Raw genomic sequence first — 13,460 nt, 5'->3', positions numbered from 1 at the left:
TTCTGGTTCAACTGAGGGCAATCGCGTTTGAAGTGACCTTCAGCCCCACACTGGAAACATCCCCGGTTTCCACGCTGTGGCTGCTGCTGCTGCTGCTGGTTCTGTGGAGCTGGTTGTTGCAGTTGCTGGTTCTGGTTTGCAGGACGGGGGCTCCTACAGTCTTTGGCCTCGTGACCCATCTTAAGGCACCTTTGACAACGACCCTTGTTACACGGGCCATTGTGATGTCTGTGGCAATTGTGGCACTTAGGCTGACTTCCCTGATATCTCCTTTGTCTGTGACCACCAGAGGATTGCTGACTGGGACTCTGATAGTGGTCAGTCTTCTGCTGTTGAGCTTGTGGCTGAACAGTCGCTGAACCCCTGCTGGAATCTCCATCCCATTTTCTTTTGCTTTCGCTAGTAGTAGCAGGAGTAGCTGAAGGAGTGACTGTAGCAGTAGCGTTGACACGCTTAGGCAGTTTATTCTGATCCACTGCCTGGTCGGTGATGCGATGAGCGAGACGCTGAATTTCCTGGATGTTGTCAAGATTAGCCGAGGTAACATGGCTCTGGATCTCTGGCGCCAATCCCTTGAGATACATCTCAATGCGCTTGTATGGAGGGTCCACCATAGTTGGGCACAACACGGCCAGCTCATTCGACCGTTTAGTATACGCTTCGATCTCTGACCCAACCATTTTCAGATTATACAGCTCGTCTTCCAACTTGTGAATATCTTCACGCGTGCAATACTCACGCTTGATGAGTTCTTTGAAATCGTTCCATGGGGTGGCGTTAGCAGCTGCCAACCCAAGAATCTGCACCTGCGCGTTCCACCAGGTTAGCGCGATTCCTTCCAAGGTGCCGGTGGCAAACTTGACCTTGCGAGCCTTGACGGGTGGTCCTTGGGACAACCCTTAAGCATGTTAAGATATGAAATAATCCTCCATTTAACTGTGTAATTATCTTGAATTAGATAACTACGATGCTTATGTTTCAGGTACGAATTAGGAGCTAAAAGATGGAACAAAGGCAGCTTTTGGAGGCTTTGGTGGAAAACGGGTCAAAAGGAGAACAAGAGCTTAAACAAAGAAGTGAAGGCAACTTGGTACCGTAAATTACGGTATTACCGTAATTTACGGTGGCCCATTTTCCAATTTATGCTGCACCGTAAACCAGACTATCACCACCGTAGCAAGTTGATGTCCACCGTAAATTACGGTGGAGCCGTAATTTACGGTGGAGCCTGAACGCAAATGTGTAACTGCCATGTTTTATTCGGTTTGGGGGTGTCTTTTGGTATTATTCTCATCATTGACGGTTCTTGGACACTTTGGGGGCGATTTTGGAGTACTTGCTTGCTTTGTGAACATTTCCAATCATTCGGTTTGTGTTTTTAATCTTTATGAACATGAGATTGATGTTGATGATGATTCACCGAGCCATGTCCGGCTAAACTCTTCGGTGATCATCCTAGGTGAATGTTTCTAAGACTTTTGTGTGTTTAATTTCTGCATTTCTAGAATGATATCTTGCGTTGCTTGAATGTCATGGTGTATATTTGATTGTTTGTAGTGTGTTAATCCATATCACAATTTCTAGTCTTAATCGTACATTCTTGGTGCCGTTGGCAACCGAGATATCACGGGAAGGGTTAGGGTTGGTTATTGGTTAATAGGTCATCGGGAAACAACCTCGCATTATTTAATCCGAGTACTTTGTCCCCTTTTATCACTTCAATCACACATACACGAGTTATGTCTATGTAACTCTTTCTAGTGAAATTGCACACAACTGTTTAAAGAAACTGAAACCTAGGGTGATCATTGTTTTCTCCTAATTGTTCACAACCAACTTTGATTTGATTTAGTTCTTAAATTAGTTTTCTAAAACAACAATCCATAATCTTGAATTTTAATTTTCTGCAATTTAGTTTAATTTTAGTTTAATTACAAAGCTATACAATCAACACATTTTCCACATACTCCCTGAGTTCAATACCCTACTACCACTAACTACAGTTGTTTAGGGATTAAATTTGCGTGACCCACGACATCACGTCAAATTTTGGCGCCGTTGCCAGGGAGTAGTGCGCAACGTGTGTTAGTTTAATAGTTTTGTTTGTTATTTTCGGGTTTACGCTGGTTGTGTTTAGTGTGCAGGTACTTCAGGTGTATGCATACTAGAGGCTCTCAAAGGTCATCACCGCTATCGTTTGATCCGGAAATTGAAAGAACGCTAAGACAAAACCAAGTTTTAGTGAGAGAAAACAAAATCATTGGTTCACCTACTTCACCCATTACACCGAGAAACATCATGGCTGATTCTCAGATACCACCTACAACCAGTCAAACAACCTCATCCTTTATACCTACTTCCACCCAACCATCACCAAACACTACATTACTTATTACCACTGCTGGATTTACACCAACCAACTCCACTCAACCAATCACTACTCAAACTGAGCCTACCATCACCTACGATCCATCCACCACAATCCCACCATTATCTCACTTCTTTCCCCCAACTACGGGTCAGTCATCATCTACTTTCACAATTGCACCCAATTCAACTGTTGTGCATACTACTTCATCTTTTAGACCACAACAACAACAGTCGGGTTTTCAGTATTCGACCATTCCATTTGGGCAAACTTCAGGAATTCAAGGGGGTGGTTATGATGAGGGATTCGAAGACTTTGAGGGGTATGAAGATGATGGGTACGGTTATGGAGTTTATGGTGATCAAGGGGATTTTGGGTATGTTCAAAGTCAATCTCAAGGGATGGCGAGTGTTGGTGGAATGCAACAACAACAACTTATACCGCAACACATTCGGCCAAGACCACAAGGGCCAACAATCCAACAACCTATTCCATTGCAACAAGTTAGGCCACAACATGTATACCCACAATTTCAAAGGCCAAATCAATACCCACCGATGCCCCAACAACCAATTGCACCACAAGGGCCTATACCAAGACCAATGGGTCCTATTCGTCCAAGGGGTCGATTGGGTGTTCCAAGAAGGCATCTTAGGGAACAAGCAAGGGGAATAGAGGCACATTTCAGGCCAATCATTACTCAAAACCCTTCACCGGTGGTTATCCCTCACAACAACCAAGGGAGAACTTTTGAAGTAAGAACAAACTCGTTGCAAAGTTTACCGAAGTATAAAGGGTTAGCAACGGAGGAGCCGTATTTCCATCTAGAGGCCTATGACTCAATTTGCAACACTTTTGGGAGTCAAGGTTTTTCGGCCGATGAAGTCAAGTTAGTCTTATTTCAGTTTTCTTTGGAGGATAAGGCAAAGAAGTGGTTCTACACTTTGCCTTCGGCATCAATATATACATGGGGGGAGATGCAACAAACCTTTTTGGATGAATTCTACACCGCCCAAAAGACCAATGATGCGCGGAAGGGATTGAGAAGCTTTCAACAACAACACGGTGAGATGTTCCATGAGGCGTTTGAGCGTTTTAACATGATGATTAAAAACTGCCCTCATCATGGAATTGAGTTATGGGAGTTGATGAACGCCTTTCATGAGGGGTTGAGTGCCGAAGACGCACGTGATCTAATGTCTATCACCGGAGGGACGTTTGGAACGAATTATGAGAATGAAGATTGGGAGTTTTTGGAAAGCATGGCAACTACATCAAAAAGGAAGGCCCAAGCTTCAAGGAGAGCCCGACCAACCACTAACCGACCACAAGTGCACGCCATAGATGATGGTAATGTTCAAACCACTAACCAAATATATAATGTGTGTGCTTTGTGTAATGAAATAGGTCATGCGGCTGAAAATTGCCAAGGAATGTTGGAAGGGCAATACGAGGAAGTCAATGCGGTTCAAGGTCAAGGTCAAGGAGGAGGTGGTAGGAATTACAACAACATGAATTCCAACACCTACCACCCCGGATTGAGAAACCATCCGAACTTTAGATATGGGAACCCGTCAAATCAAGCGAACCCGAATTTCCAAGGTAGCCAAGGCAATTTTGGTTCACGGCCATCTTACAATAATCAAGGTGGGTACCGAGGCGGGAATAACCAAGGGTATCAAAAACAATACCAAACGGGTCAAGAACAAGGGGCACTTTCGGGTGGAAACGAGGTGATGGAGATGCTAAAGAGCATGCAAATGGAGATGCAAAAACGGAACCAACTAGACGAAGTGCGAATGCAAAAAGACGAGGTTCGTGATAAAAGCATCCAGTCACTAACGACTCAAATGGGGCAATTAGCAACCGATGTGGCGGAACTAAAGAAAGGTAAGGGTCAACTTCCAAGCGACACTAAGGTAAACCCTTCACATGGTTCGTCACGAGGTAATGTTAATATTAACCATGTTAGTGTTCTAAGAAGTGGGAAAGAGTTTAAGGCCAATTTGTCACCCGAATTGGTCGAGGGGGTGGTTGAGGATATCACGGGAATGGAAAGTGATGATGAACTTTCACCGGTTAAACCAAAAGAACCAATTAATAAAAAAACGGGTTTGGGTGAAAGTGAAAAGAATGAAAAAAGTGAGGGTGAACCGAGTCAAGTTCCATTCCCATCGGCCCTACTTGACCCGGGAAAGAAAAATTTTATTGTGTCAAGAGGTCCTCAAAAAGAGGAAATGTGGGATATGTTCAAACAAGTTAAAATAAATCTCCCACTCCTTGATGCAATAAAACAAGTTCCCGCTTATGCAAAATTTTTAAAAGAATTATGCACACAAAAGAGGCAAAACAAGAAAAAAGTGCCTAAGCGGGTAGATTTGACCGGGCAAGTGAGTGCGGTGTTGAATGGGGAGCTTCCTCCTAAGCTCCAAGATCCGGGCACGCCATTGATTAATGTACAAGTTGGTAATTTTCAAATGGCTAAGGCGTTGCTAGATCTTGGAGCCGGAGTTAGCATTTTACCGGGGGGATTATATGACCAATATGACTTTGGTCCATTAGCAAGGGTGGAGACGACGGTTGTTTTGGCCGATTTGTCTCATAAGTTGCCCCGGGGTATGGTTCAAAATGTTATTGTTAAAATTGATGAGTTTTATTACCCGGTGGACTTCTTAGTTTTGGATTACTCATCGGCGGACCCTAAACAACAACAAAATATAATTTTGGGTCGGCCATTTTTAAGCACCGCACATGCTATTATCGATTGTAGATTTGGTACGGTTGATATGGCATTTGGAAATCGAAAAATGCGTTTGAATGTTTTTACTAACAATTCTAATGCTAACGGTGTTGATGAGTGTTTTATGGCAGACATAGTAGATGGATGCAACCCGCATGAGTATGAGGAGGATGGTTTGGATATTTGCCTGTGTGATTTTTCTGAACAGGTACATGCTTATGCATTACGGGTTGAAGAGGAAGCACAAGATGTGATGGCGATGAAAGAAGGTAGACCACCATGGACCCATCAATTCGAGGGTCTACCGGTGGAAATTGATTCGGGTACAAAACCATCGTTGGAGGAACCACCAAAGTTAGAGCTCAAGGACTTGCCCGGCCACTTGAAGTACGTATTTTTAGGGGATAATGACACTTTGCCGGTCATTATTGCCTCTAATTTGGAAGTGGCACAAGAGCAAGCCTTGATGGAGGTGTTAAAAGCGAACAAAGGTGCTATTGGATGGACAATTGCCGATCTCAAAGGAATTAGTCCATCCATCGTCATGCACAAAATTATCACAACCGAAGATGCCAAACCGACACGAGAAGCTCAAAGGCGGTTGAACCCGAACCTAAGGGAGGTAGTAAAAAAGGAGGTAATTAAATGGTTGGACGCGGGAATCATCTATCCGATTTCGGATAGTGCTTGGGTGAGTCCCACCCAAGTTGTGCCTAAGAAGGCCGGCATTCAAGTAGTCAAAGACGAAAGTGGTGAACAAATTGCCACCCGACCGGTTACCGGATGGCGGGTGTGTATTGACTACCGAAAACTGAATGCCGCCACTTCTAAGGACCATTTCCCGCTACCTTTTATTGACCAAATTATTGAAAAATTGTCGGGTCAAAAATATTATTGCTTCTTAGATGGGTATTCGGGTTATAATCAAATTGCCATACACCCGGATGACCAACACAAGACCACCTTCACATGTCCATATGGCACCTTTGCCTTTAGGCGAATGCCGTTTGGGTTGTGTAATGCTCCGGCAACTTTTCAACGATGTATGATGAGTATTTTCTCGGACATGGTTGGAGAGTCGCTCGAAGTATTCATGGATGATTTCTCCATTTTTGGCACTACTTTTGATGCTTGTCTCAACGAATTGCAAAATGTTTTAAAAAGGTGCGTTGAGAAAAATTTAGTGCTAAGTTGGGAGAAAAGTCACTTCATGGTGCAAGAGGGCATTGTGTTGGGACATGTGATTTCGGAAAGAGGGATGGAGGTGGATAAGGCAAAGATACGGGTAATTTCATCATTGCCACCTCCTAAAAATGTTAAGGGTGTACGGTCATTCTTGGGACACGCGGGTTTTTATCGACGTTTCATTAAGGGTTTTAGTGTTATCACCAAACCCTTATGCAATTTGTTATTAAAAGATGTCCCATTCGACTTTACTAATGAGTGCATGCAAGCTTTTAATGTTTTGAAGGAACACTTGGTCAAGGCGCCTATCTTGCAACCACCTGACTGGTCAAAGTCGTTCGAGATAATGTGTGATGCAAGCGATACCACTATTGGTGCAGTTTTGGGTCAACGGGTTGACAAGAAGCCGGTGGTTATATACTATGCAAGCAAAACTTTATCCGAAGCGCAACTTAACTACACCACAACCGAGAAGGAATTACTAGCAGTGGTGTACGCTTTGGATAAGTTTCGCTCATATATTTGGGGAAGCAAGGTAGTAGTTTACTCGGATCATAGTGCTTGCATGCACTCATTAGTAAAGTGAATGCGGACTATGATGAAGCGGGTCGGGCGAGGAAGCTTCAACTGAATGAAATTGAAGAGATAAGGGACCAAGCGTATGAGTGTGCATCCGCATACAAAGACAAACTGAAAAAGGTTCATGATGCGAAGATAAAGAAGAAGAACTTTGAAGTGGGTCAAAAAGTGTGGTTATACAATTCAAGGTTGAAAATGTTCGCGGGGAAACTCAAGAGCAAGTGGATGGGCCCTTACGTTGTCCGACGAGTGGGAAGGTTCGGAGATGTTGACATTCAAGACGAGCGAACATTGAAACAACAAACGGTGAACGGTCACCGGTTAAAGCCGTATTTGGATGGCAATGACATCAACAACTTGGAGCTTGACAAAGCGGGCTACATCTTACGCCCGGTCGAGGAGGAACAACCATAAAAGGCCCAGGTTTGGTGGTAGTGTACATAGTAGTTTCGTTTTATTTTGTTTGTATGGTTGCACAATTGCCTTAGTTCCTCGAAGTCCGTGTTCGAAACAAGTGTGGGGATATTCGGGTTGCGAATTGCTCTTACATTGTGTTGAGGACAACACGGGATTTTTTGAGGGGGTAGGGTAATTTTTACAAGTTTTTTTAAAAAAAAAAAAAAAATCGAAAAATTTAAAAAATCTGAAAAAAATTGGTCACATAAACCTCAAGTTTTATCAAAAAATGGATGCCCAGTGTCCACCGTAAATTACGGTGGAGCCGTAATTTACGGTGGGGGTTAAAAAATTTTGGATTTTTATGGTGTGAACCTCCTGTGTTACGGTGAGAATTTCAGTCCAGAGATTACCGTAAATTACGGTAAGGCCGTAATTTACGGTCAAGGGTGAAAATTCTTGGGGTTTACGGTGTAAACAGTCTGAATTACGGTGCACATTTGACATCCAGGTCTCACCGTAATTTACGGTGAGACCGTAAATTACGGTACGCGGTAAACTCGTTTCCGTCGATTCGGTTCTGCATTTACATAAAAAAAAAAAAACAATAAAACCGAAAACAAACAAGCATAGTCACGTGATTAATCCCTAGCCACCCATTTTCTCTTCACTTTTTCACCACATTCTTCTTCTCTAAGAACCCACATCCCTCTTCTTCTTCCATCTTCTTTCTTTCATAAAATCTTCAATCCTTGCCCAAATCAAGTGAGGTTTTGGTCTAAATCGACTAATTTTTCACAAGCTTTGTGATTGTGAGGAGGAAATCCAGAGAAAACGCGATTTTGGGGTCAAAGTGCAAAACCCTAGGTTGAGATAATTTGGGGGTTTTGGGATTTTTAGTTTCACAAGCATCCTTTCATCTTGAAACAAGGTATGAACACTTATTTTGCTATATTATGGTGATGCATTGTGAAAAACGAGGTGATTTAGGTTATATGTTCTTGCCCACTTGCTTGTTGTTAGGATATGAGTATGGAATTGGTTATTGAACATGGTTGATGGTTGTAGATGTATGAATTGTTGTTAAAGTAGTGAACTTTTGGGATGCTCTACATTGTAGAGACACCATGCCCAATTTTTGAAAAATTCTTGATACATTTTGGGTTCACTAACATCTACAATCATGGCAACAAGCAAGTGTGGGGATGATGTGTGAAGAGAGTGTTTAATTTTTGTGTTTGTTTTGTTGTTTCTTCATGTGTGTAGGAAATGGCAAAGACAAAGGAAAAGCCGGGTTCAAGTTCATCCTCATCAAGAGGCAAGGGCAAGGAAAAGGAGCAACCATCAAAGAAGAGGCAATATATGGGTAGGGTTAGTGAAAGCGAAAGCGAGGAAGAAGAAGAGATGCAGTTAGACCCAAGTGATAAACCGGTGTGGAATTCGGGGTCGTTGGATGACCAACCCGAAATCTGGCAGCCAACCCTGTATAACGACTGCATGAACAAGTTAAAAAATAAAGCAGCCGCGTTTATCTGTGAAAAAGAGGTTGATGAACCCCAGTTTGGCCAGTTCGGGGTGTTTGATAAGTTCCGTGCTTTGGGTTGGGAAGGAGCACTCAAGTGTTTTGATAAAGATAAGAGCAATTTGTTTATGACTGAGATTCAGGAGTGGATGGCAACACTTAAATGTCACAACTTCCACAGGCCATCACAAATGAAGTTGGTTGGGATGGTACATGGGGTACCAGTTGAAATGTCATTCGATACGTTGAAGAAGTTGGGAAAATATGATAGTCTTCCAGCTAGGGAGTACATGATTCCCACGCTTGATGATTTATTGCTCAAACCAGAGAAGCACGTGACATGGAACAGTATGTTGGCGGATTTGTTTTTGCCCGGTAGGTATGGTGGCGTGTTATACCGAAAAAATCTGAAGATAGAAGCCAAGTTATTGCATACGATCTGTTTGCTTAATGTCATCCCAAGAAGAGGGGATAAAGAACAGGTGAGGTTTCCAGAGATACCTGTTCTGTATTCATTGATGCATGGGTCCCCACGCTTTCCAATACGCTACCTGATTATGCATCATTTGTGGATATGCCGGAACAAATACGGGAGAGACATTGTCCCATACTGTCGCATCATAACGGGTTTAATGAAACAGCAGAAGGCACTCACATCTGAAGACCGCGGGTTAACGAAAAGGCACCTGCCTTTTACTTTGGATAGGTTGGGAAATGTTTGGATGTATACTTCGTCTGAACGTTATCACAAGCTGAAATCGGAAGGTTAACGGTGGAGGGCGTTGAAATTGGGTGCAAGGGAGTTGTTACCGGGAGAACCGGATGAACCTGAAAGCGATGAAGAGTTGATTCCGAGTGGGGATGATGATTACGCAGACGAGCCACAGGGTGGTGCAAATGTTGGTTTTGGGGTTTTTCATGGTGGTCATGGTGGTACGTTCTACGACTACGCGCAGCAACCGTATGAGCCGGGGTGGGCTTATAGTGGTTCAATGCAGGAGGTGATCGAGAGCCAACGCCCGCCGGCGGCCATCTTTGATACTTGGTCGGGTCCGGAGAGGTCGTTATTTGATCAAGGCACGCGGAATAGCGCTAGTATTGAGCGGGCGCTTAAACATAGCTTTGACCGCAATGAATCATGGCACCGGACCCACGCATACTCTCGAGAGGTGGATGCTAATAACAGATATCATGATGATCAAATGAGGCGGATGCATGCGGATTGGCATGCTGGAAGGCCGGTGGTTGAGGATCCACAACATGTGGATTATGCCTCATTGCCACCGTATGATGGCAGCGTTTCGTATGCGACCCCACAGCTCCACCATTCTCAGTGGCTTGATCCACGACGGCAAGAGGGACCACAACAACAAGAGGGAAGCAGTAGCGGCTCATTCGGGTTTGGAGAGTGGAACGATATGATGTCGTCCATCTTTGGGCCCCCAGGACCGCGTTATTATTGATCAGGTGGTATTCTCTCTCTTGTATAGTTTGTATATGTTTGTTGGTTTATGTTGATTATGGTGGGAGGATGGGTGGTGATTGATCATATGATTGATTGTTGGGTTTGGTTGGTTGGTGGTGTTGTGTTTAAAATGAGAAACATAAAAAAAATATAAAATATAAAAAAAATACAAAAAGAAATTTGAGGTTTGAGATGAAAAGCTTTTCGTGGATGTTGATTGAGGTAGTGATCAAAACCTCCCAAAGCCATACATTGGGGACAATGTATCCCAAGTGTGGGGATGGGGGGAATTTTTTGAAGATTTTTGAAAAATTTTAAGCCGAGCAAAACAATGTGAAATCTTGACGCCCTAATTTATCCCAAGTTAATGCACCGGCAACCCTTATTATCCTTTTCATTCTTGGTGAGAATGGTAGCCACACGTGTACATAAATAATCTTTGATGAGAGTGGCTATGGGTGGGGATGCGTTAGAACTTGTGCTTGAATGCGATTTGAATCCTTAGTTAGACATGAATGTAGAAAGGATAAGGGCATTAGGTAGCCTCGTCGTTGGTGTGAGCGAGTGTGGGATTTGGGGGGTTGGACCTCATTAATTATACATATGAGCATGGTTGCGAGAGGGGAGGGGGTTTGGACATTTAGTTGCCCATTTTGTGCCTTTAAAGCTTATCATTTGCTTCCCCTAGTTACTTACTTGAAAATTCACCCAAATTTGACCCGGTCTTGTAGTATTAGTGATAGAATTAGTAGTTTTGTGAGTTTGAAGTAGTTTGGTTAGTGTGTTATTGTATGATGCTTTGAAAAAAAAAAAAAAAAACAGAAAAAAAAAGGGAAAAGCAACGGAAAAAAAAGAGAAGGTTTCTTTGTCTTGTATATAGTAGTGCGTATTTGTTAGTTGGTTTTTGATGTTTGTAATAAAAAGACCGGGTCGAATTTTCGCTACTCATATATATTCCATTTCCTCCCTATACACCTAGCCACGTTATAACCTTTAAGTCCCTTTGATTTGCATTCATGTTTGACCCATTATAGGAGAATGATTGATTCAAGTACAAGCTTATGATTGTGCAACCACCCGTTTGCCTAATGTGTGTCTAGCTTATCTTTGCTAGTTTCCACTTGTAGCCGAGAGGAGAGAATTTGTGAGGGGTGCATTGCTTGGGCGTTAAAAAGGGGTTGGTAAAGAAATTGAATGTTTTGTTTGGTTTGATTTGATCACTTATTTTGAAACTATGTTGATGAGTTGCTTGGGACAAGCAACGGTTAAGTGTGGGGATGTGACGGGTGGTCCTTGGGACAACCCTTAAGCATGTTAAGATATGAAATAATCCTCCATTTAACTATGTAATTATCTTGAATTAGATAACTACGATGCTTATGTTTCAGGTACGAATTAGGAGCTAAAAGATGGAACAAAGGCAGCTTTTGGAGGCTTTGGTGGAAAACGGGTCAAAAGGAGAACAAGAGCTTAAACAAAGAAGTGAAGGCAACTTGGTACCGTAAATACGGTATTACCGTAATTTACGGTGGCCCATTTTCCAATTTATGCTGCACCGTAAACCAGACTATCACCACCGTAGCAAGTTGATGTCCACCGTAAATTACGGTGGAGCCGTAATTTACGGTGGAGCCTGAACGCAAATGTGTAACTGCCATGTTTTATTCGGTTTGGGGGTGTCTTTTGGTATTATTCTCATCATTGACGGTTCTTGGACACTTTGGGGGCGATTTTGGAGTACTTGCTTGCTTTGTGAACATTTCCAATCATTCGGTTTGTGTTTTTAATCTTTATGAACATGAGATTGATGTTGATGATGATTCACCGAGCCATGTCCGGCTAAACTCTTCGGTGATCATCCTAGGTGAATGTTTCTAAGACTTTTGTGTGTTTAATTTCTGCATTTCTAGAATGATATCTTGCGTTGCTTGAATGTCATGGTGTATGTTTGATTGTTTGTAGTGTGTTAATCCATATCACAATTTCTAGTCTTAATCGTACGTTCTTGGTGCCGTTGGCAACCGAGATATCACGGGAAGGGTTAGGGTTGGTTATTGGTTAATAGGTCATCGGGAAACAACCTCGCATTATTTAATCCGAGTACTTTGTCCCCTTTTATCACTTCAATCACACATACACGAGTTATGTCTATGTAACTCTTTCTAGTGAAATTGCACACAACTGTTTAAAGAAACTGAAACCTAGGGTGATCATTGTTTTCTCCTAATTGTTCACAACCAACTTTGATTTGATTTAGTTCTTAAATTAGTTTTCTAAAACAACAATCCATAATCTTGAATTTTAATTTTCTGCAATTTAGTTTAATTTTAGTTTAATTACAAAGCTATACAATCAACACATTTTCCACATACTCCCTGAGTTCGATACCCTACTACCACTAACTACAGTTGTTTAGGGATTAAATTTGCGTGACCCACGACATCACGTCAAGCCTCAGGGCACTCGCACATTTCAAATACTGATTCTAGCTTTTCAAACCAATGGAGGAGTCCCACTGCCCCCTCTGTGCCGCTGAAGGTACTTGGACGACAGTCCATGAAGTTCTTGAAAGTGCAGACAGGCTGCTGCGCGTGTTGACCTGCTTGAGCTGCTGCAACTGCCGCAGCAACTTGAGCTTGAACGAGAGCCTCTAGCTGGGCTTTTGTCATGTTGATTCGTCCAGACATGATCTTCATTGTAATAAGTAGCATAGGTAAGGATGGTTCACGAATAGGGCGATGACAGAAAAGTGTAAGCACATAGGGATTCTCATGCTATAGTATCATGTGTATCTAAGCTTAATGCGAGCAAAGTTCTAAACAGTTCTAGCAAACAGGCAATAAACATAACCTTATTACCTAGAATGTCGAGTCTTGCACGTGGAGCGAAGCGTCGTTGTGGATCGTTGAGAGCACTGTACTGGTTATAGTCCGGTTTTAATAAAAACGTTTTCCCATATTAAAACCAAGTTCTCTATAACCAATGGCTCTGATACCAATCTGTCACACCCCCAAAATCCCACACGCGGATTACCACCACTTGGGAGCGTGACATGACCAGGATCAAGCTATCAATCATATCAAACATAGCATTTAATAATAATAGTAGATACGACTGATGTTCAAAACCAAACGTTGTATATGTAGCGGAAGCATTAAATGTAAAACCCAAAACATAAGTATCAATGTGTGAATGTAAAAGCGTT

At 42.6% G+C, this 13,460-nt stretch overlaps 1 protein-coding gene and 1 non-coding gene across 2 annotated transcripts; one reads left to right on the top strand and one right to left on the bottom strand.

Annotated features, from left to right (window-relative positions):
* Positions 1-3,394: 3,394 nt before the first annotated feature.
* On the bottom strand, positions 3,395-3,500 carry LOC118483561. Its single transcript, XR_004870852.1, has one exon. It is a non-coding gene; the product is annotated as a small nucleolar RNA R71 (small nucleolar RNA).
* A 4,462-nt stretch (positions 3,501-7,962) lies between these two features.
* On the top strand, positions 7,963-10,253 carry LOC110881494. Its single transcript, XM_022129728.2, has 3 exons — positions 7,963-8,199; positions 8,535-9,460; positions 9,569-10,253. The coding sequence occupies exons 2-3, from the start codon at positions 8,538-8,540 to the stop codon at positions 10,251-10,253; spliced, it is 1,608 nt and encodes a 535-aa protein (XP_021985420.1). The 5' UTR covers positions 7,963-8,199; positions 8,535-8,537.
* The last annotated feature ends 3,207 nt before the right edge of the window (positions 10,254-13,460 follow it).

This window comes from Helianthus annuus, chromosome 10 (genome assembly GCF_002127325.2).
Source record: "Helianthus annuus cultivar XRQ/B chromosome 10, HanXRQr2.0-SUNRISE, whole genome shotgun sequence".
Classification (NCBI taxonomy): Eukaryota; Viridiplantae; Streptophyta; class Magnoliopsida; order Asterales; family Asteraceae; genus Helianthus; species Helianthus annuus.
Note: the sequence above shows the minus strand (reverse complement) of the source record. Positions and strands in the feature narration are given on the sequence as shown.